This window comes from Triturus cristatus, chromosome 7, assembly GCF_964204655.1.
Source record: "Triturus cristatus chromosome 7, aTriCri1.1, whole genome shotgun sequence".
Lineage (NCBI taxonomy): Eukaryota > Metazoa > Chordata > Amphibia > Caudata > Salamandridae > Triturus > Triturus cristatus.
Window position 1 is genome coordinate 43199446 of NC_140590.1, and position 25831 is coordinate 43225276.

A 25831-nucleotide genomic window follows, 5' to 3' on the forward strand; every position below is an offset into this window, starting at 1 on the left:
GTGGAGTGGTGTACATTAGAGGGGAATAGAATGGAGTGGTGTATAGTCAAATAGTGTAGAGTGGAGCAGCATAGAGAGGAGTGGCCTAGAGGGGAGTGATGTAGAGTGGCATACAATAGAGTGTCATGGAGTGGCACAGAGTGGAAAAGCTTAGAGTGGAGTGGTGTAGAATTGAATGGTGCACAGTGAAGTGCAAAAGAGTGGGGTGCCGTAGACTCCAGTGGCATAGATTGGAATAGTGCAGAGTGCAGTAACAAAGTAGAATGGCATACATTGGAGTGGCATAGAGCTAAATACCGTAACGTAGATCAGCATAGAGAGGAGTGAGACAGAGTGGAGTGTCGTAGAGCGGAATAGCGTGGAGGTGGTGTATAGTGGAATGGCATAGAGTGAAGTGCCACAAAGAGGAGTTGCATAGAGTGGAGTGGCATAGAGTGGAGTGGCGTAGAGTGGCATAGAATTGATTGGCATAGAATGGAATAGCATAAAATGTAGTGGCATACAGTAGAGTAGTGTTGATTGTAGTGTAGCAGTTTCAAATAGTGTAGAGTGGAGAGGTATAGAGGGGAGTGGCGTACATTGGAGTGGCATAGAATTTAGTGTCGTAGAGTAAGTGGCAATAGCATAGCGTGGAGTGTTGTAGAATTAAATGTCATAAAGTGGAGTGGAATAGACTGGAGTGGTGTAAAGTGGAGTGGTGCAGAGTAGAATAGCGTAGCGTGAAGTGTTGTAAAGTGGAGTGGCATCGAGTGGAGTGGGGTAGACTGGAGTGTTCTATAGTAAAGTAGAGTCGAGTAGAGTGGCGTAAAGCCAAGGGGCAATAGATTGGAATAGCATAGTGTGGAGTGGTCTAGAGTGGAGTTGTCTAGAGTGGGGTGGTCTAGAGTGGGGCGGTCTAGAGTGGGGCGGTCTAGAGTGGGGCGGTCTAGAGTGGGGCGGTCTAGAGTGGGGCGGTCTAGAGTGGGGCGGTCTAGAGTGGGGCGGTCTAGAGTGGGGTGGTCTAGAGTGGGCTGGTCTAGAGTGGGGTGGTCTAGAGTGGGGTGGTCTAGAGTGGGGTGGTCTGGAGTGGAGTACACTGGAGTGCCATACAGTGGAGTAGCGTGGAGTGGAGTCACGTATAGTGGCATGGTATACAGTGAAGTGGCATACAGGGGAGAGGAATAAAGTGCAAAGGTGTACATTGGAATAGCATAGAGTGGAATGATGTAGACTGGAATAGCAGACAATGTTGTGGCGCATACAATGTTGTGGCATACAGTGAAGTGCTGTAGAGTAGTATAGCGTAGCATGGAGAGACGTGGCTTGGAGTGGAGTTACATAGAGTGGAATAATGTAGATTGGAGTGGCACAGGGTCGAGTTGCATACAGTTGAGTTACATAGAATGGAGTGCTGTAGACTGAAACAGAGTAGAGTGGAGTGGCAGAGAGTGGAATAGGGTAGAGTGGAGTGGCACAGAGTGGAATGACTTAGACTGGAGTGGCATAGAATAGAGTGGTGTAGAGTAAAGTGGCATAGAGGCAAATAGCATAGAGTGGAATGGTGTAGATAGGAGTGGTGCAGAGTGGTGCAGAGTGGTGTGGTGTAGAGTGGAGTGGCATGTTTTGTAGTAGGGTCTAGCTTAAACAGACATAGGATGAAAGTGTCTGAACTAATGTAGATTACATTTGGCAAGAATATAGAACATGGGGTAGAAACGGTCACTTTGGTAGTGGCTCTAAATTTCTTAAGTATTGTTAAAGTTATAAGTCACAATACAAATAGTTATGTGCTGGCCTGCGGTATACTGCGGTTACTTCATGGTATACCGCAATATATGCCAATCGCAAGGCAGTATATTGCCAGCTATTGATGCCTTTGCAAACGTAAAGTGCAGCCATGTAGTTTTCACTCCACTTTGGCTGTGTTCTGTATAAGCACCTTAAATATGGGTAAGTAGGTTTTATAGTTGTTCCCTGCCTATTTTACTTTATTAAAAAGATCATAGGTAGGGAAATGTATTTATATAATTTTTTAAAATATGCCCATGCCCATAATTACACACATCTCTGATCATACTTGAACATCATTTTTATATATGTACATGTGTATATATTACCCAGTGTTCCCCACTAGCTAATTATAGATGGGGACACGTATCCATAGGAACAGATTATGGATTTTTTGGTCTAATAATAACTTTGGTGCTTTTTGATTAATCTTTATGAAACGTTCCCCCAAAAACATTTCATCCACCTCAGCGTCTTAAAGGTGATCCATCAAGCGGGGGTGAGAAAAACGGTGATTCATAAAACATGTTTTTCCCATGTAGTTTTCCATAGAAAATTTAGACACAGCTTCAGCCAAAATGGCTGAGCGGAATTACAGAAAATTGACAAGAAGGCGACTCAAATGTATATATATTTAACAATGCTAATGACCCACGATGGATCAGTGGATCCCTAAGCTTAAGCAAGCATTGTGATTGACTAGCTGAACCTGACAGAAAATTGCACCCATCATCTTAGTCCTAAAAACAAAATAGAATGATAGAAAGTTGGGTAGGGGTGCCCTGACCCCTGTGCCTTGTTGGGGGGTGGTGGGGGGCTCAGAGGGGCCACCTTTGTCAAATTAAAAAAAAACATCTTTTATTTGAAGTTTCGTGGATCCATGGAATCAACGCGACATGCAGGATTACTCTGTTTAAAATATAATGAAATTCTATGTATTTTTTAACAAAGGTTTTAAAAATGAAGCATATTTATTAATTTAAAATAATGTATTAATCTTTTGTAAATATCAAGAGTTTATTAAACATAATTAAATTACTGTTATTTAATTATATACTATGCCTTTAATAACTTTAAATACATAATAACATTTTCTCACTTTAGTGTGATTTTTTAATAATTAAACTTCAGATGAAATATTTTTTAAATAAAAAAATTCAAAATACTTAAATGTTTAATTTTAAATTAAGTTAATAATTCTGTAACATTGTTTATATTATTTTACATTTAAAATAAATATTTAAAATTATCATTAAATCACATTATTAATTAACACAAATATTTTTTCTATTTTTTCGAAACAATCTACACGTTAAACATTTTCCCTATACTTTACCCTGTGAGACCGCGACCTTAATGGTGGAGATCTCCTCCAATGTATTTAACATTACAAGTAGTAACTTTAAACTCATAAATTAGGCTCCAGCCTATAAATTTAGAAGGTGAGGACTTTTGAGTAACATTACACTCATAAATAGTGACGAGCCCTAAGCAAAAAGTTGCTCAAAAGTGAGTAAACTTAGACATGCAAATTTATTCATTTGTAATATTATTTGTGAATGGGCTCCATAGGTTTTTAAACTGCATGTTTTAGTAAGCAGTACTACTGTAGTACTACTTTACGTACTGAAAAATACAGTTTGTGATTTGGGCCCTATGGCTTTGGGAATTTGAACATGACTATCATAACACAATATGGTAAAGGTATCACTTAAATCTGACTTAACTTTAAATGGCATCACTGTAATTACACAGTAATTCTATAGAGACTTGAAGATTACTGTAATCAAACACTGGCTCTAGACTTGAACATGATTATCATCACACACTATCTTTGACTTGAACATCTGTGGGCACTTGAACACCACTCTTGTCTCTCATGATCTTTGTTTGGACTTGAACATGATTATGTTCTAATACGATCTGTGTAGGGACTCAAACATCATCGCAACACACTTTTGCTCTGGGAATGAGAACATGATTATCCGCACACACTTTCTCCCTAGGAAGGAGAACACCACTATTACACATTATGTAGAGGTTTGAACATGTCTATAGTTACACACTATCTCTGTGGGGACCTGAACACCACTATAATCACACACTAGCTCTGTGGGGACCTGAACATCACTATAATCACACACTATCTCTATGGGGACTTGAATATCCTTACCTTTACAGACTATTACTGTATGGACTTGACAATGACAATCTCAACATACTCGGGCCCAAATCACAAAGGTAAACTTATACCTGAAGTCGAAGTTTATACCTGAAGTATAACTTTAGAACTGAAGTCGAAGTTTAGACCTGAAGTCTAAGGGCCTGTTTCGCAAAGGTAAACGTATAATTTTGTGTATGTTTTAATGTGCTTGCTTTTCACAAAGGTATTTTACTAGAAGTATCTTTACAACTGTGGAGTCTGCGCACATAACAAGATAGGACAGTCCTATATTTTTATGTGGGGACTCTTAGCAGTCGTGAAGATGCTACTAGAAAAATAACTTTGTGAATAGCTAACAATTGTAAACTTACAGGTCCTCTTTTTAGACCTGAAGTCTAAATTTCAACCTGAAGTCTAAAGTTAGATTTCAGCTCTAAACCTGGACTTCAGGCCTAAACTTAGACTTCAGGTCTAAACTTAGAAATCAGGTCTAAGTTTAGCTTTGTGAATTGGGCCCTCTGTCAGTAAGGACTTAAACACCATTATAATCTAAAACCACGTGAGGGCCTAAAGTGGAGACTTAAGGATCGTTATCTGCATGCACTATCTGTGTGGAGATTGAACAGTATCTTCATCCCCCATTTTTCCCCCTCCACCCCAGGCATAGGTATAGGTGACAGGGATCAAACAGAAAAGGCAGCAAAGGCATATCACATGGGATTGGAGTGAATACTGACACACATGCATGACCACTGTCAAATTTGACAGAGAGGTAGGACAACAGAGGAGGGCACTGGGCATATATTTTACATCTAGGTATGTAGCACATGCTCTACCTATACTTTCATACAGTGGTGGGTGTGCAAATGTATGGTTATTGTGTAGGAACATTGGGTATATTACTGGTGATACTGTTTTTAGTTCTTAGCACTGCATATCTGTGAACTCAGTTTTGTTTAAATAGTACTAGCATTGGTAGGGTTGCTTAAACTATGACCTAGCATGTTCAGGAGGTATGGTGCGGGTCAAGATAGTTTGTTATGTGTATGTCCGTTTTCTTTATATGTCTCTTCTTATTCCTTCTGTGTAATACATGTTTGAGCTCTTCATACATCAGTGTCGGTGGCCGCAATGCAGTGGTGTTAGCAACAGTCTGTAAAATCAATAACAAAATGTTGCAAAAAAAGAACAATATCTTCACACACTGTTTGTGGAGTTTTGGACATGACACTATCTCTTTGAGGGCTTGAACATCCCAATAACAATGCAATATATCTATGGGGACTCGATTATTCCAGTAACTACACACTATATTTGCGGGGACTTGAACAGCACAATAATCACACTCTATCTTTATGGGGCTTAAACATTGCTATAATAACACAGTATCTCTCTGGGGACTTGAAAATCACTATAATCACACACTATCTTTGTGGGGACTTGAACATCACTATAATCACACACTATCTCTCTGGGGACTTGAATATCACTATAATCACACACTATCTTTGTGGAGACTTGAACAGCACTATAATCACACACTATCTTTTGGGGACTTGAAAATCACTATAATCACACACTTTCTTTGTGGAGACTTGAACAGCACTATAATCACACACTTTCTTTGTGGAGACTTGAACATCACTATAATCACACACAATCTTTGTGGAGACTTGAACATCACTATAATCACACACTATCTTTGTGGGGACTTGAACATCACTATAATCACACACTATCTTTGATGGGACTTGACCATCACTATAATCACACACTATCTCTCTGGGGACTTGAAAATCACTATAATCACACACTATCTCTCTGGGGACTTGAACATCACTATAACCACACACTATCTCTCTGGGCACTTGAAAATCACTATAATCACACACTATCTTTGATGGGACTTGACCATCACTATAATCACACACTATCTCTCTGGGGACTTGAATATCACTATAATCACACACTATCTTTGTGGAGACTTGAACAGCACTATAATCACACACTATCTTTGTGGGGACTTGAACATCACTATAATCACACACTATCTTTGATGGGACTTGACCATCACTATAATCACACACTATCTTTTGGGGACTTGAAAATCACTATAATCACACACTTTCTTTGTGGAGACTTGAACATCACTATAATCACACACAATCTTTGTGGGGACTTGAACATCACTATAACCACACACTATCTCTCTGGGCACTTGAATATCACTATAATCACACACTATCTTTGTGGAGACTTGAACAGCACTATAATCACACACTATCTTTGTGGGGACTTGAACATCACTATAACCACACACTATCTCTCTGGGCACTTGAAAATCACTATAATCACACACTATCTTTGATGGGACTTGACCATCACTATAATCACACACATCTCTGGGGATTTGAACATCACTGTAATCACACACTATCCCTGTGGTAACTTGAATATCATTACCTTTACATACTATCGTTGTATGGACGTTACCATAATGTTCTCCGGACACTCTGTTGGTAGGGACTTGAACACCACTATAATCACACACTATCTTTGTGAATCCGGTCCAATATGTGTAGAGATGTTATCTACACACACTGTCTTTGTGTGAAATTGAACATGCTTACCTTCACATATGATCTCTGTGAGATATTGAAAATCTTCATAACCACACACTATCTCTGTTGGGACTTGAACGTTCCGTGTAACTACACACTATTACTGAGGGGATTTGAACGTTCCAATAATCACACACTATCTCTGTGGGGACTTGAATATTACTATAATAACACACTAGCTCTGCGGGACTTGAAAATCACAGTAACCACACACTATCCTTGTGGGGACTTGAACATTCCAATAATCACACACCATCTCTGTGGGGACTTGAACATCACTATAATAACACACTATCCCTGTGGGGACTTGAATACATTTATAGTTACACACAATCACTGTATGGACTTGGACATGATAATCCCCACACACTATGAGAGCAATTTCAGCAATTTTACGTTACTCTGCCCGTTCGCGTACTTATGAGTAATTTGGCACAGACATCCTGTTGCAGGAGCACCGGAAGAACGAATATAGCGAGCATGAGTGGATGTGGACTGCTGCTGTTCGGTTTCTGTTATATTTAGATCTATTTTCTTAGCTATTGTCTTAGCATGAAATGCATCCTCAGGTCCATTTGGTGCATTTTGCACTCAGAAAAAAGTCCTAAATGCTGGGATATGCTAATTGCGTAATTCAGCAACAGTTTGCATAATTTTGCTGTAATTTCGTATAATGACGCTACAGAAAATAATGCAAGTTACTCCCCCTCCTACTTGTCTCTGAAGAATTTGAGCACTAAGCAAAGAGTTGCATACAGTATTAAATTCCCTTCTGTAATCTTGCTATATGTTAATATCTGGCACTTTATTAACACAATTCATCTATTGTGTACCCATAGAATAAATGAAGCCATTGAATTATGAAAAGATTATGATGTTATGTGCATATTTTACTGATAAAATAAACATTTAGCCATGTGTACATGACTGTATTCAATAGCAAATGATAATTATACAGCAAGTCCCCACAAAGATGGTAACACATGTTCAAGTCCCCACAAAGATGGTACTGTGCACATGATTAAATAACAAGATATTTGCAAATTTGAAGCAGGATCCTGTATTATGAATTTTTTCTTAACATTTTTCCATTATTAGTATATTTTTAAAACATTGGGAAAGGTTAGTCCCCACAAGGCAGGTATCCACACATAGTCCCCACAAGGAAGGATGGAGAGAGAGACAGAGAGAGAGACAGAGAGAGAGCCAGAGACAGAGACAGAGAGAGAGACAGAGACAGAGACAGAGAGAGAGACAGAGAGAGAGACAGAGACACAGACAGAGAGAGACAGAGACAGAGAGAGAGACAGAGACAGAGAGAGAGACAGAGACAGAGAGAGAGACAGAGAGAGAGACAGACAGAGACAGAGAGAGAGACAGAGACAGAGACAGAGAGAGAGAGACAGAGAGAGAGAGACAGAGACATAGAGAGAGACAGAGAGAGAGAGACAGAGAGAGTGTGTGTGTGTGTGTGGGTAGGTAGGTAGGTAGGTAGGTAGGTAGGTAGGTTGGTAGGTAGGTAGGTAGGTAGGTAGAGGACCTCTAAGGGTGGCACAATATGTGCTGCAGCCCTTATAGGACTTCCCTGGTCACAGTGCCCATGGTACCTTTTACAAGGGACTTACAGGTGGCCAGAGAGGTGCCAATTGGAGGTACAAAGGTACAGTTTTGGGAAAGAACACAAGCCCTGGGAACCTGATTGGCAGGGACCCAGTGCAAATCAAGTCAAAGTGAATCAGAAATCTGGCAAAAAGTTGGTGGGGGGTTACTGCAACAGGAACCCACTTTCCTACACTTACCCCATATTTGGAAAGCAAAATATACAATCCTTATGTGGGTCATCCACATGAACCCTTTTTCTGTCACAGGTTTTACATGGGTGTAAGAGGCATTTCTTGTTAGAATTGTCAGGTTTGTAGAAAATTCCAGTAGTTGTAGGAAAAGAACTGAGTAGTGCTCAGGGACTCTCCCTTCCACACGATGTGTGGTGAAAATCTGAGGGAATCTGCCTCTGCTGGGAGTGTTTTAGAGGGTGGTGACAGCTTGTATCCAACGTTTGGTCCTTTTTAAAAAAAGGACCTAGATAGGCTGTCAAATGCATGGCCTAGGGCCATTAAAACCTATGATATTTGTTAAATACGGCTTGATGTCTTTACCATGGGACTCCCGTCTCGACGACAGAGAAAGATGGAAGCATGTGAATCTATGAAATATGCCTCAATACTGGATAAGCTTTCGCTTCTGTTGAGTTGAGTCTTTCTCCCAGGAAGATCTTTTCTTGTTCTGGTTTTTAAGATGACTTTTCGCTAATTATTGAAAACTCCAGATTGTGAAGTGTTGCTATCACCATCTCTATGTTTCACAAATGCATTCGTGTAGAGTTTGCTTTTATCAGCCAGTCGTCTAAGTAAGGGTATACATGTATCCCTTGTCTTCTTAATTGTGCTGCTACTGCTGCCAGACACTTTGTAAACAGATTTATTCAGAAGGTTAGCATTTTATAGTGTATTCTAGCCACCACAAAACATAAATGTCTTTTGTGTCTGTGATTCACTGGGATGTGAAGATAAGCATCCGTTAGATCTATAGTTGCTATATAGTCCCCTTTTTGTATGAGAGGTATGACATCTTGCAGCATTGTTATTTTGAATGTTTGTATCATTATAAACTTGTTTACGAGCGAAGGTCTTCGATAGGACGTAGGGATCCGTCCTGCTTTGGTATTAGGCAATATGTTGAGTTGTTACCCCAGTTGACCTCGTCTTTGAGCACTCTTTCTATTGCCTTTTTTTGTAGGAATCATTTTATTTCTTGCAGTAGACAGGCTGTTTCTTCTTTTGTGTGGACCACTTTCTTTGGTCCCCTTGCTGGTGGTTGTTTGACCAGTTCCACGCAATACCTAATTATATGATGTTTAATATTCATTTGTCGGAGTTCAATTTCCTCCACTCCTGTGGGAAGTTTTTCATTCTTCCCCCCACAGGTATACAGTGTGTGAGGGGTTGAGGGTGTAATGAGTCACTTGCAGGAGGGGCCAGCCTCTCCTATTTGGGGCTGCGCTCTTTCTCCTGCACGTTCCTGAAAGGGCTGCCGTAGTGGTATTTGGTACCTAAACTGAAGTCCTGACGTTCCTGGCATACAAGCAAAGGGAACGGCCTGGATGACCGAAGTTCCATGATTTATTTTGCCACTTACTCGGGAGGGACACGCAACATTCACTACAGAATTAACAAGTAAAAGTGTGACCTACCACCCCCCCCCCCCCCACGGGTTCTCCTGTTTTTAGGTATTTTTTTATAAATCACATACACGTAATAGAACACGAGGATGGCGTGATAGTAAGACTGGCTATACAATTATTCGGCCAGAGTGTGACCTACCCCTGGGGGTGGGGGTGGTTGCTTGTCATGTTTATTTATTATAACATCTACAGCATGTTAAATACTGGTCAGACGTAGTGGAGATTGATCTATTATATAGTCCCCACCAGAGAGGGTTTTGCCGGTTAGGTCCTGTGTTCTTGTTGTATACTTATTTCTTTAAGAGCATTGGTCGACAGACCTTTATTGTAGAAGGCCTTAGAAACGTCAGCAAGTTCCGTTGAAGCTGATGAAGCAGCAATCTAGGAGACAAATAGGGAGGAAGCATTTACATCATCACTGAGCCCTTGGTTGGTGGCACCTCTACTATGATATTCAACTTCATGGCCCCCAACACCAGGACATCTTGGAATGAAAATAAAATCATTCCCGGGAGGGATTCTAGCAGGAGGGCCAGTAGGCGAGGTAGGTGTACAAGAAGTGTCTGTTCCATTACATACAAGTCTCCTGTAAGGCAATGGTGAGACGCATCCTTTCCTTTTATAACATCTGAGAGGTTAAATGACCAGGAAGTGAATACAATTCAGGTTTTGACGTTGGACTAAGTGCCTCCTAGAGCCTAGGCAGAAAATGAGCACATACTGAACGCCTGTTGTAACGAGTATGCGCAAAAGAGAGCAAAAGCATTTTGTGCAATGGAGACAAAAATGTGTGCCTTTGTATCATGATAGGCCTGGAAAGTAACCCGAAGTCATTCCAGCAGGGCTGGGCTCATCTGTAGTGGGTCACCTGATTACATGACAATCAAAGGGACAGCTGATCTGTCTGATGGCTCAACTGGAGATTAAAAAGTCTGTAAATGCTTCTTCCGCGGTGGAATGTCATACATTCCTGCTCTCATCAGGCCTCTAGGTCCCTGAGGGTTAATCCACAGCTTCTCTAGTGGAAAGTACAGACTCCAGGTGATGTGACCTTGCCGCTGAGAGACCTTCAGACACAATCCCTGCCTGCACAGCAGTCCTTTGAGTGCTCTGCATGGCTCTCCTTCCTTGGTCATAAGAAATTTGGAACAGGGAGAAAGTAGTTGGTTTGGGACTTACTTTTATACACAACTTCTAGTAGGCGGTGCGGATTCACTGCCTCCAACTATAGAACTGGTGAGTTTTTTTTTTTTTTTAAGTTCAAGCTGCTCTCTAGACACAGCCATTGTAGAGAGTTATGCTGGTCACTGCCGGTAGCACAGGGCTCTCTCTCACCTGGAGCACCCTCAACAGAGGCCCAAAGAAATGTGAGGTTTTCACACTTGGCTGCCATAAGCCCGAGTTAAAGAATAGTCAAAAATGAAAACAAGTTACTTACCTGTAACTTTGGTTCCCCAGTATTGGTAACTTTCATAGATTCTCATGCTTTGTATCATTCCCCGTCGTCGGAATGGGAGCCTCGGTAACAAAAATATATATATATATATGTATAACCATAGAAACAAAAGAGAAAAATAGGCCTAGGCCTCATCTCATTTTGTAGTATATCACCCTCTTTGTGTAAAAGAGCCCAAATTTTTGCTAGGACCAATCAGCACAGCCTCACCCTCTGGAACCTTCCTGAGAGAGCTCAGAGCCTCAGATTTTCGTAGCCGTTGTGCCAACAGCCACTACCTCAGTAAACCGGCAGAGCTTTCCCAGGGGAGGTGGGTGGGCGCATGAGAATCTATGAAAGTTACCAATACTGGGGAACCAAAGTTACAGGTAAGTAACTTGTTTTCTTACCCCAGTATTGGAACTTTCATAGATTCTCATGCTTTGTATCAGAATAGCAAGCAGTAAATCACGACAAGCACATTTCGGAAAACACATGGCTTTACAAACTCATCTCAGTGTACATGATAAAACAACCATTACTGAAACCAAATGTGCTTACCAGGATGGAGGGATTGTAGGGAAAGCTCACCTCTCATTGAAAAAGATTCCGGAGGACTGCTTGACCAACAGCAGCTTCATCTCGTCCCACCGATTCCAGGCAGTAGTGCTTCGTGAAGGTGTGTACACTGCTCTACGTTGCTGCCCTGCAAATGTCCTTGATCGCAACTCCAGCAAAGAGAGCCACTGAAGACGCCATCGCTCTCGTAGAATGAGCCCGGGCCCTTTTATCCAAAGGTTTGCCCGCAGCCTGATGACAGTATTGAATTGCACTGGAGATCCAGCGGGAAATGCCACTCTTGGCGAGCGGCAACCCCTTCCGTGGTGCACTGTAGGCAATAAATAGCTGCGTAGACTTTCTGAAAGAGCGCGTGCGCTCGAGATAGAATTTCAGACATCTCTGGACATCCAAAGAATGCAATGTTCGTTCCACCTGGGTGGAAGACGCGGAAAAAAGGAGTTCAAAATTAAGGGTTCATTCAAATGAAACTCTGAAGGCACCTTCGGGATGAATTTCGGGTTGGTTCTCAAAATCAGCACATCCCTCTTGAACTGCAGAAAAGGCTCCATTATAGCGAGAGCCTGGAGTTCACTAACCCTCCTAGCCGAAGTTAATGCCAAGAGAAGGGCTAGTTTCCACGACAGGAACTTCAAGTCCGCCCTGTGAATTGGCTCAAAGGGCGCTTTCATCAGTTGAGCCAGTACTAGGTTAAGCTGCCAGATAGGAGGGGGTGGTCGGACCGGAGGAAACATCCGAAATAACCCCTTAAGGAACTGCTTAACAATCCTTGCGGACCATAGAGATGGCCCCGATGTCTTCCGTCGAAAACGGGATATGGCAGCCAGATGTACCTTGACCGAAGAGTGCGCCAGACCTGATTTAGCCAGAGACAGGATGTAAGGCAAAACCTGATGTGGCCGGGACTTATAAGGATGGAGTTTATTCCTGTTGCACCATAGACAAAATCTCTTCCATTTTGCCCTATATGTTTTATTAGTGCTTGGCGCCCGCGCCTGAGATAAAACATCCCTGCACTCCTTGGAGAGATTCAGATGACGGAATTCTCTGTGTTCAGGAGCCACGCTGTCAAGTGAAGTGACTTCGGATCCGGATGGAGCACCTGCCCCTGATCTCGCGACAACAGAGATGGAATCAGTGGCAAGCGAATCGGGCGATCCTGGGATAGAAGCAGGAGTTCCGTGAACCAGAACTGCCGCGCCCATGCTGGAGCAATGAGAATCATCTTGCATGGTTCCGCCCTGACTTTCCTGAGAACTCGAGGCATGAGGGGAATGGGAGGAAAGGCATAGCAAAATGCGCCGAACCAAGCAATCGAAAGGGCATTCCCCAGAGACCCTTGATGGGGAACCTTGCTTGCGTAAAACCGGCACTTGGAGTTCTCCGGGGACGCAAAGAGGTCTATGGTCGGAGTACCCCATCTCCTGAACACTGCCTCCAGCGTGGCCTGATCTAACTCCCACTCGTGAGTGACTTCCGTCTGTCGACTTAGAGCATCCGCTGTGATGTTGAGACACCCTGCTAGGTGCTCGGCTTGCAGAGTGATCTTGTGAGAGATCGCAAAATCCCAGATCACCTGAGCTTCTTTGGACAGAGTCCGCGACCTTGTTCCCCCTTGCTTGTTGATATAGTGCATGGCCGTCGTGTTGTCTGTCCGGACCAGCACTGCACGATTCTGAATTCTGGGAAGGCCCTCAGCTCCAAAAGATTGATGTGGCGTAGTCTGTCTGCTGGACTCCAGTGACCGCTGACCTGAAGCTCCTGGAGGACAGCTCCCCATCCTTCTAGAGAAGCATCTGTGGTCACCACCATAGGAGAAGGAGGGATCCGGAACGTTAATCCTCCTGCGATGTTCTCCTTCACCAGCCACCATTCGCAGGCTTTGCGCATAGCAGGTGTTATCCACACCTTGTCGTTGAACGACCCTTCTGCCTGGCGCCATTGTTTGTCCAACTCCTCCTGCAGAGGACGCATATGAAGCCTGCAATGCGGTATTAAAGGTATGCAGGATGAGATTGATCCGAGTAAGGACTTGTACCGTCGAACCGATACATATCTCCTGTGCAGCATTTGGCGAGAGGAAGTGGTCAGTTTGCCTTGACGCTCCTCCGACGGACGAGCCGTGCATCGGTTCGTGTCCAGAATAGCCCCAAGGAACTTCCGTGACCTGGAGGGTATCAGCTCCGACTTGGACATGTTGAGCCGAAGACCCAAGCGGGCGAACAACCGTATGCAAGTTGACACGGCCTGAGACGTTGCCTTGAACGACGGAGCCTTGACGAGCCAGTCGTCCAAGTACGGGAACACTTCCAAGGACTGTTTCCTTAGAAAAGCAGCGACTGGTGCCAGCATCTTCGTGAATATTCGGGGTGCCGACCGAAGGCCAAACGGAAGCACCTTGAACTGGAAATGGCTCTTGCCTACTGTGAAGCGTAGCTATTGCCTGTGAGCTGGGTGGATCGGAACATGGGAGTATGCATCCTCTAAATCCAGGGACGCCAAAAAATCTCCCAGGTTGAGTAGTCGTAGAATATCCTGGAGAGTGACCATCCTGAAAGAGAGTTTGATGAGATAGGTGTTGAGCTCCCTGAGGTCTAGTATAGGACGCCATGTATCTCCCGTCTTCCGAACCAGGAAGAACCTGGAATAAAACCCGTTGCCCCTTTGTGAAAGAGGTACGGGCTGTATCGCCCCCTTGATGAAAAGTTGGTGGGCTTCGAGATGTAATAGTCGGAGATGTTTTGATGGACGGGCGTCCGGAGCTCTTGTTGGAGGAAGATCTTGGAACTCCAACGTATGGCCACTCTGAACAATATTTAAGACCCACCGGTCCGATGTTAAAAGAACCCAGCTGTCCAGACAAAAAGATATCCTGCCCCCGACCGGTGTTCTTGGCAGGGGAGGAACAGTAGCCAGAGCCAGGAGGCCGCTTGGCGTTGTCTCGTCCCTGACGATTCTGACGTCCTCTCTGGTATTGTCGAGAGAAAGACGCCGACTGTCCTTGGCGTTGGCTGGAGTTTTGACCTTTATAGGACTGTCCTGATTGTGTGGAATATTGACGTTGGTTTCCTCTGTAATTAGAAAACCCCCGACCACGTGCCCCTCTGAATGGCACTTTGCGATAGTTCAAAGACCCCAAGGACTTAGCTGTGTCTGTGTCCTTTTTTATGCTTTGGAGGGCGTCATCCACATGGTTACCAAAAAGCATCTCCCCGTCAAAGGGAAGGTCCAAGATCTTATTCTGGACCTCCTGGCGAAACCAGGTCGCCTTCAACCAGCCTTGACGGCGCAAGACCGCTGACCCTGCCAAAGCCCTGAAAGCAGTAGAGGCTATGTCCATCGCACAGTCAATGACTTCCGAAGAGCATCTTTCCCCTTCCATCAGAACCTGCTTGGCTTCCTCTTGACTCGACTCTGGTAGCTGGTCCATGAACGGCTCCATGTCGCACCACATCTGGCGGTCGTACCTGCCTAGAATAGCCAGAGAATTAGCTGCACGCACCAACAAGCTGGCCATGGTGGAGAATCTTTTTCCCCACATTGTCCAGCCTCCTGCCTTCTTTATCCGGAGGCGTGGTTAACGGAGTGGACGGATTCTTTGACTTGCTTTGTGCGGCTTGTGATATTACGGAATCCGGCTTAGGTTGTCCTAGGAGACATGCAGGACTGCCCTCAGGGGCCTTGTATTTCTTCTCCAGCCGGGGAAGAACAGGAATGACCGTCGCCGGATTCTGCATCGTTTTAATTCCCTCATCCCAGACATGTTCTATGATGGGAATTGATCTGACCGACTTCCTATACTGTGCTTTAAAGTCATAAAGGAAGCAGTCGGACTGCTCCACTGTAAGGGGCAGACCAAACCTCTTGGATGCCCGTTCCATCAAATTATGGAAACCACCAATATCTGCTGGAGGCGATATATTTGTCTCCCGGCCCACAGCATCCGGATCCTGCATACCAGAGTCATCAGGGTCCCCATCCGGATCCCCTGGATCAGTAAGAGGGATCACCTGCCCCTCGTCGTCCTCATCTGTATCCAAATCTTGTGTGTCTTGATCGGCAGGTTCCGTACCTGAAGGTTGAGGAACCACTAACGGTACCACCGTTGAAGTGGTATGAGGTATGTCCCTTGGCAGAGGTGGCAAATCCATTGCCATGTCACGTGGCACTACAGACGTAGAAGGACGCACCGGAGTGAGATCTGGTAATGACGGAAAACGAGCTTTATAGTCTTGCAGCATCATTTGCAAATCCGTCACTAAAGCCACTGGCAAGGCTATCATATCCTGCCTCAGAGAGCGGGGGTGTACTTCCTGTGTCAAGCTTTGCCGCCCCTCCTGCACCTCTGGACCATAAAAGTCCTCAGTATCCGTGTCTTGCTGTTTCACATTCAGGTCTGAAGGGCTGTAGGCGTCCCCATACTGCCCATCCTCTTCCTCCTCCTCCGAGTCCTCGAGAAGCATGGATGGTGGCAAAGGTGTGACCCGCCTAGGAGAAGTCATGTCCGGCGTAATCTTTAATCTCTGGATGGCAAATCCCGAATTCTTCGTCGTCGACGGTCCCGTCGACGGAGTCGATGGCAAAGGGATTCCCTGCGTCGACGAACTCCACGACGACATCGTCGACTGAAGGGTAACTGTCGTCGACGGGGCTAGAATCGTCGTCGACGATGAGGACGTCGACAGTTCCGGAATCGTCGTCGACGGGGCAGTCGTCGACGGAACCTTCTTCTTCGTCGACGGAGCATGTTTCATCGTCGACGGAGCAACCGTCGACGGTCTCGTCGACGAACTCGTCGTCAGCAACATCGACGAACTCGTCGTCGTCGTCATCACCGCCGTCGAAGACGAGAAAGAAGCCGTCGTAGACGATGAAGTAGATATCGTCGACGGTCTCGTCGACGACCCCAAGGAAACAGTCTTAACTATGGAGATCGTCGTCGACGTACCTGCTTTAGTCTGCGTCAACGGACGCTGTTTCTTCACTGGAACTGACTGAGGAGTTTCTGCAGCATGTTTCTTCACAGATTTCTCCTTCTGGGACGGAGAGGAAGATGTTGCAACCTCCTTCTTGTCCCTAAGGGCTACGTCCACACCAGCAGCCCGTCCCTGCCTCTCCTTTACACTGCCGTGAGGAGATTTCATGGGACCAGCCTCCTCAGACCTTTCAGAGATCCCGCGAGGGGCTTTGAGAGGGGGTTCCGCAGAGGTGGAGGGAGATGACCTACCCCACTTCTTAGATCTCCTGAAGGAGGTACCAGAGATAGATTCCTCCTCATCCGAAGAGAGAACCTCCGTCCTGGTCTTTAGCTTCTGCAGCCACGTCAGCAACCGACCCTCTCTGTCTCTCAAGGTTTTGGTAGAGAAGGTCCTACAAATTTTACAGTCTGTGGCCTTGTGTTCCGGGTACAGGCAGTATATGCAGTTTTCATGCTTATCTTCCACAAACAGTCTCTTCTTCCCACAAGAAGCACAAGATCTGAATAAAGCTTTCTTCTCCTTTTCTGACATTATGTCACAAAAGATGGCAAATAAAGATGACTAATAGTAAAATTCTGAGAAACTGAGCAGAGCTCAGTGGAGACTCCCTAGCACAACGTGCGGTAGAAAAATCTGAGGCTCTGAGCTCTCTCAGGAAGGTTCCAGAGGGTGAGGCTGTGCTGATTGGTCCTAGCAAAAATTTGGGCTCTTTTACACAAAGAGGGTGATATACTACAAAATGAGATGAGGCCTAGGCCTTTTTTTTCTCTTTTGTTTCTATGGTTATACACATATATATATATATATATATATATATATATATATATTTGTTACCGAGGCTCCCATTCCGACGACGGGGAATGATACAAAGCATGAGAATCTATGAAAGTTCCAATACTGGGGTAACAGACAAAAGGGCAGACCTCACTTAAACATTTACTCCATTCTCACAACAGACTTGGCAGACCCACATCTTACCCCTACTATACTCCAAATGGCATTGGTCAGGAAGACTTAGCAGAGGCTTCTTTTTAAGGAAAGGCCTTGTGGAATTTCTAAAGATAGCCCTGTCTCCATCCTCCCCACTTCAGAGTATGGATCTCCTTCCTGTAGCTGGGTTTTCCCAAGGTACCATCAACAGAACGGAAGAGATGCAGCACAAAGCCATAAGATGGAGGCTAGTGCAACAGGGCAGCCAAAGAGCGACAGAGTATATGAGCATGCAGGAAGTCAACAAAGCCACCAGAATGAGGCACTATATGATATATATAAAGGATTATCAGAAGGTAGGGTGCAGTTAGACGTGTCTTTGGGTGACCTTTATCCCAGGCACCTCTGTTAAGTTTAGTAGTTTTTTATAAAACCTAACAAAATAGTGGAAGAGGTGTAGCGCAGTGGACAGGGCGCCTGACTCCGGAACACGGGGGCTCAAGGTTTGATCCCGGGCCCCAGGTTAGCCCAGCACCATGTGACTCTGGGCAATAGCTCGCTTAATCTTCCTGACGCCCCCCCAGAGCCTTGACACCCTTACGGGTAATTGTTCGCGCTTTCCAAATACTGGATTTATTTATTCATTATTTGATTGGTTGAGGATTTTAGGTTATGTATCAGTGCTAACAAAACATACACGTTCTTCTTTTCAAGAACGTGTCACCAATACAAACACTGACATTCTCACCCAATCGTCCAATCATCACTTATGTATATTAATGCCACATCATAAAATGTACATTTAATATTAGGAAGTATGGAAGAGATGAGTATGGGTGAAAAGGCAGCAGGTCTCTCTCGGAGTATATTGCATCTTGAACAACTTACCATAGACTCTTTCTTGTGTGCACCATCAAGCATGTTGGATGTGCAGGCCGATGGGGGTGGGGAGACGCGTTGCTGAGCCCGATCATCAGGCGTTGAAGGGCCCACAGGTTTCTGAGCAGCCTCACGCTGAGAGCGGGTCTCTGCAGGAGGGCTACACTTCGAGGCACCCAGCTGTGGAGATGAGGCACCCACCTCCCAGGAGAGCCGATCGTCTGCCTTCTGCCAAGTATCTCTTTGGGTCCGGTCAACAGTCAAACCTTTGGGTTTCACTGCACCCATAGTCTCATAAGTTGCAATGTCACCCAAAAATAAATTCACTGGGTGGCCTTGGGGAGCATCTCGGTCTGAATCCGGAGGTATGTGGTCCCCTGAGACAGAGCTGCCTTGTGCAGTGCTCCCTGCTCTTCCATCTCCCTCAGCCAGGTTTCTTCCTGCTGGCTCAATGCTATCGAGGCGCTCAGGAAGCGATGGGGGTCTGGACACGTTTCGCCCGTGGGTAGGAGACTGGGCAGACTCATAAGATCCGACTGGAATGCTCACAATAGCAGCTTTCACCTTTTGGGGAGGCTTTGGCAGGCTTCTCTGCATCTTCGGACTCACCATATTGAAGGACATGGAACCTACACAGAAAATACATTAAAATGGAGAAACAATTCAAATTCAGAAAGCTGTGCCCCACCATCCAATCAGTGAACATGGCTGCTGTGGCACCACAGGGCTGCACAGTGTTTCATTATCTGTCCAGTACTACAAATCTCTGTTCCAAACTTGTGCAAAAATACACATAGCACACAAACACCCATTACTATGTTAACACACCAATCACTACTCTCGAACAGTACACTCCTATTACACCAACACCTCACACTATTGCACTCACCTACCCTGCAATCTAAATCAATCAATAATTGCAGGCAGGAGGACCTTTATTGCACAACCAACCACTCCATATTAATACGAGCCCTGTAGTTAGAGCTCTATTCATGCCAACATCCAGGCACTGCACATTACATTGCCAATTTCCTAACCCATCCACATCAGAGCACTCACATATCACACACTATGCACTGCTTCAGTAACACCCACATGAATGGCTATTAAACCTGTTACAACAGGTTTGAGGCTTGAAGCACTTTTAGGTTCACATAAAGTCCATTATTTTACTATTTAGTGGGATGGAAAAGTTGCTTACTTGAAATACTAATTTTCATCCAGGGGAATCCATATCAAAGTCATAGGCACTAAATAGTCATGTGTCGCAGCACTCTTAAAAACAAGCATTTGCAATGCAATAGGTCTCGCATTTGCGAGAACTTGAGCTATTGCCATTGTAAATGGCAATGCCTTTTGTTTATGTTTAAAGAAACCTGCAATAATAAAAGATATTGTCATTTACAATACCAATAGGTCAAAGTTTTGAAAATGCTAGACCTATTGCATTGTAAATGCTTGTTTTTAAAGCGCCACGGTTTGGGCATAGTCTGCCAGGAATTCTACACTGGAGTACTTTCCATTTCCTTGTGGCGTAGTCAGTCTGTGTGAGCCCGAAAATAAAGGGCAGATGAGGTCAAGGGTGGTGCCTAAAATGCATCCTAATGTGACCATTGTATTGGTCACAGTGGGGGCAGGCAGGGGTCCTCCTCACTAAATGAGGTGTAAATCGCACTCTAGCAGCAGGGCCACCAAAAGAAGCCATTTTCACGTGCAGATTGATTAGTCCTACAGTCTTGCTTCCTGCAGACACCTTCCTTAAAGTGAAAAACACAGGGCTGGATGATCACGCAATATTTTTTAAATTCGGCCTATTCCTGCCGTCCTGGGACACATGTCTAAAGTAAAGTAGTAGGGGAACGGTCTGTGTTAATTTTAAAAAGTAGGGGCACGCCGTGCCCTTCCGATCCCGCCCACTTCTATCACTGGGTGTTTGCAATGGTCCGTTCACATCCATTTAACACCCCTTCTCACAATGGGGCACAAGGAATATTTTTGCCATGAAAACTGCACCTTTTATGATGGAAAGAGAAGCAGACTTTTCCAGCAGCTGGGCCTGCCTCGCCTAAGTTAGCGTATGCACCGGTCGACAGCAAAGGTAAGCGGTCATGGTTGAAGTGAGGGCCTGCAGCAGGGCAGGAATGCCAACCATGCCATGGCAGCTTCGGCCTGGAGGCAGGCCGCTCCACGAATAATTAACTGCGTGATAACAGCGCTGTTTGTTCGGTTACGCTAAGGACAGTTTCGCGCGCTTAAAGAAAGGCGACTTTCCGAGCTCAGAAAATGGCCCTTTTTAGGTCTCGCCTGAGACAGCGCTTTAGCGCTGCTCTGGCGAGACTTATAGTAAGCGAGTTTTGGAAGTGCAAACAGTGGCTTTTCAGGCCTCCAAATACAGTGCATGTGCGTCGGCCGGGCGCGCGCACCATTTGGAGGCCTGAAAGCACTCGTTTGCACTTCCAAAACTCGCTTACTATAAGTGCTCCCAAAAAGCGGATTGCATGGCTAGCACGTGCACAATCACGCGCATCGTGCCGCCATGCAATCCGCCTTTTGGGAGCACTTCAAAGGGTCCGCTCCCCCGCCCCCAAGCGCGCGCGCCACGCTCCGCCGTGCTTGTTTTTCTTTTTTTTTTAAACTTCAAGCGCGAGGCGCGCGTGCGGCCAATGCTTGTTATCACTCTTGCCTCATCTATCCTACATGTACTTTCAACTCTGCATGACAAACTCCGTTCTTTAATTGCGTTCTAATGTTATCAAACGTCGCCTTTTCACGCTCCTCTCAATTGCATAACCATTTTGAGAACCTTCTATTTCCTCACCAGCAATTACAGCAATTCAGTTTTCTACAGCGCCAACTCGACCCGAAGGTATTCGAGCGCTTTACATGACCACCAGTTACATTACACGAGGACGGATTCATGTTTTTGTAGGCACGGGGAGATTAAGAGATTTACGCAGAATCACAAAATAGTTGACACGGAGATTCGAACCGGGTTTCAACTCTGCATGACAAACTCCGTTCTTCAATTGCGTTCTAATGTTATCAAACGTCGCCTTTTCACGCTCCTCTCAATTGCATAACCATTTTGAGAACCTTCTATTTCCTCACCAGCAATTACAGCAATTCACTTTTCTACAGCGCCAACTCGACCCGAAGGTATTCGAGCGCTTTACATGACCACCAGTTACATTACACGAGGACGGATTCATGTTTTTGTAGGCACGGGGAGATTAAGAGATCTACACAGAATCACAAAATAGTTGACACGGAGATTCGAACCGGGTTCCCCAGCTCCAAAACCGGCAACTAAAGCTGTTATGCCACATCCGTGTTGGAATGAAAGTGAGTTGGACGCTCAACGAATGCTTTCCCTGCAGCCGTATTTGAATGGGTATCAAAGTTTCAGTTTCGTTTCATCACTGGCCAGATCACGTGGTTAAGGCACTCGAGAAGCGAGATAGAAACCGACGCCTGCTTGTTTCTAGGAAATACCATCCTTCATCCAGGATACAAAAGACATCCTGGATAAACTTCAAGACATCGCCTGGGAACCAGACTTCATATTGGTCTGCATAGACATCGTAAGCCTGTACACATCTATCCAACATAAAGACGGACTGAATGCAGTACAATCCTCACTATGGACACAATCGGCAAACCTACTTGAAAGTAACAAAATGACCCTGGAAATGCTGAACTTCTGCCTAAATAACAATGTCTTTAGCTTCAATGGAAAGATATACCGGCAAACACGCGGTACGGCCATGGGAGCCAAATTTGCGCCGCCGTACGCCTGTATCCTAATGAGTCACGTGGAGAAATTCTGGCTATGGGACCCAGAATTTTCAGAATTCACACCCCACATCATAATGTGGCGACGGTACATAGATGACATCCTATGCATCTGGCAAGGAGATGAAACATCGCTCAACAGGTTCCTGAAACTACTAGACAAAAACCCCTGGGGAATTAAAACAACTCATACCTTCTCTAAAAAAGAGATCAACTTTCTTGATGTTACACTCTATGTCAAAAATAATACCCTACAAAGCAAACTATATCGGAAGGAAACAGCGGCCAATTCCATTCTACGCGCTGACAGCTTCCACCCACGACATAACATAAGGAACATTCCTAAAGGTGAACTGCTGAGAACACGCAGAAATTGCAGTGAGGACGACGTCTTTAAAACAAAAGGCGAGGAAGTCATATCTAGACTCACACAACGAGGATATGACCACTCAATGCTGCAGAATACACTGACCTCAGTGGCCAAAGTGGAGAGGAAACAGATGCTCAGGAAAAACACTGAAGAAAAAGCAGAAAAAAAGGAAGATTCAGCACTACGCTTCATTACTGACTATAATATTGGCCATCATCAAATCAGACAAAGCCTCAAAAAACATTGGCATCTATTAAAACAAACACCTAACATTAGTCAAGACCTCAAAACATACCCGGAAATCACATTCAGACGTGCACCAAACCTAAAGGACATGCTCTGTAAATCGGAATTTGAAGACAAACGCAACACAGTCACTACGTTCCTAGACAGACCGCCAGGATTCCACACATGCAAAAATTGCAGCATCTGCAAACTAAGCTGCAGCAAAACCAAAAGAATACCTATAACACAAGGAAGGGAATTCACCATAAAGGAATGGATTGATTGCAATAGCAAATTCTGTATATACGTGATAATCTGCCCCTGCAACCTTCCATACATTGGCAGCACAATCAGACCACTACGGATCAGGATTCAGGAACACTACCGCAACATCCACAAACATTCTACCGGTCACCCACTCACTGAACATTTTGATGGCACTCATCCCCACAAAAAGGACTTTCAATTCTTTGGATTGGAAATTATACACCAAACCAAACGAGGGGGAAATCGTGAACTGAAACTACGAAGACGCGAGAGTGAACTCATCCTGAACTACAAAACCACAACTTTGGGACTCAATAAAGATGCGGAAATGCATGTTTGGTTAGGAGATGACTAACTGCTTCTCCTTCCCTCGCTTATTGGTCCATCTGCACCTCTGAGCCCCAAGACTTCACCTCTGTGCCTTTCCTAATAAAACCCTCCACAAGATGTGCACCGTCTTTACTACCAGAGAATACGCAGCAATTCCCCACTGACAGATATTGCATCGGAAATCTCAGAGCTAATAACTCCAAGCTACCTTGTAAAACCGAATACTCGTTTGCAAGCTTTAAATCCCTTTTTTACCTCTCTTTATAATACAGAACATCCAGGAATGCCTACATCTACAAAATAATTGATGTAATACTGCTGTTGTTTCATCAACGCGCTTTCATGCAAATGTTCATTCGTTATGTTTTTTTACCTATTTCCTCTCCCCAATCCAAAATGGCAACCGCCCTTCTCGTCCTACTTGCTAATTGGCCAATTGCTCCTCTCCAAACACCCCGCTCCAATATGGCGCCAATCGTTAGTTCACCGTCACTTCCAGTTCACCCGGAAGTCTTTACACACGATCACCTTATCTGCGCACAATCCTACCGGCTTCACATCGCGCCACGATCTGAGAAACCCTTCGGCACCTGGCATTAGCCAAGACAATAGGTAAGAGCTACCAGACCACCCCCGTATTGTCCCAATTGACGTCGGCCTTTTTACCCGCACTTCAATTGTTCTGCTTTGTTTTGATTTCCCTCTAGAATCTTCGGGTTGACAAACCCTTACAATCATTCTGATATCCCATTACCTGACCTCCCGGTAAGGGAACCTCGATCTTTTTGAGCACCTCACATGGCCTTGCTCACCCAATACGCCGAGCGCATCTGTACGTTTCACAATTTCGACACACTTTTAAATGAAACACCAGTATCACGCTACGGTTGGCATTCACGAACGATTCCTACACTTTTACCTGAGTCTAGCGCGTATGAGCACCTCTTGACACCTTGAACTAGCCACACTCCACAATATTGCCACAATGCCCATGACTACTGTCTCGATTATTTCTAAAGATATCACAAGATCATTAATGATTAATACCTGCATGATACTGCATCTTTCAAATCACCTTGTTCTTAAACGAAGGACACATTCGACCCGCGGCCCGCCCTTGTCACCGCCTCACTTTTATTGACGCCACCTCCTAATAATGTGACTAAAGTCAACCTCTCTCTCTTCCCTTCATACCTGACCGGACCGCCTTGACGCTGAACTCCAAATAATTCTGTAATTATATACTGTGTTTCTACCATCTTACATCTGATTTTACATATCCTGTTTTTGACGTCTCTCGACCATGTCATTGCTTTACCATCACGAATTGTACCTTAACTATTAACTATTAATACCCGACTTCTTGTATGACATGCTCTCTCCTCATTTGTGATCTTGAATGTCCGCTTGAATTTGTAAATTGAAATAATGCCTTCGTGACCTTGATGGTGTTACAAACATGCATGTTACGAACGGATCTCTATCCCACTCCTGTCCTGGACACAAACGCTGTCATAATTATTGTTATTATGAAATCTTTACAAACATGTACATTGTCAATCGCTATTTGCTCTGAATGTCCTTTTGCATACGCGCGCCACCGTTACTTGTTGTTATCCAAAACCTCGTAATTTATTTACCTTCCATTATCACACTTGTCATTCTGTTTGCATTTGACTAAACATAAATAATCATGCAAATGTCCTAAATGTATGTAATGTTCCTCCACTAATGCCAACCTACCCCTTTTCTTACTTTCTATTCTATCTCTCTCCCTCACCATCTAAATGATCCAAATACCGTTATCACATTCCCCCTCTTTCCGCACAACCTAACCGCTCCTTGCTCGACCACCCCAATCACTAACGTTGACCCCCACATAATATCTATCCTGTATTAACCCACACATATACTTCTCCTTGCAACTACACCTTCTTTTTCGGAAACAACCCTTGCCCTTCTCTCATATTCTAACTCTGTTCTCTTCCCTCCTTCCTTCCGTTTTCACTGGTCTCCTTTAACAACTTGTTTACTTCCTCACCCCTCCACCTCTATTCCCACCTAACACACCCTCATATACTAACTATATGATCCACTTGACTGGGTGCTATGAACTCTTATGGCTACTCTATCTCTGCTCAGCCCTGAAGAAGCCCTAGGCCTGATGGCCGGTTAGAGGGCGAAACACGTGTTGGCTGTGCCATCCTTGCTCTTTTCTGATAAACAAATAAAAGCACAAACTTCTCACCAGT

General features: G+C 44.6%; 1 protein-coding gene across 1 annotated transcript in view; it reads right to left on the reverse strand.

Moving 5' to 3' along the window:
• The window catches only part of CIC (capicua transcriptional repressor), a 786494-nt gene that overhangs the window by 114143 nt on the left and 646520 nt on the right, over positions 1-25831 (reverse strand). Inside the window, exon 16 of the mRNA XM_085615585.1 lies at positions 18605-19224. Within this exon, the coding sequence (XP_085471711.1) occupies positions 18605-19224 (620 nt within the window). The remainder of the gene's footprint in view (positions 1-18604; positions 19225-25831) is intronic.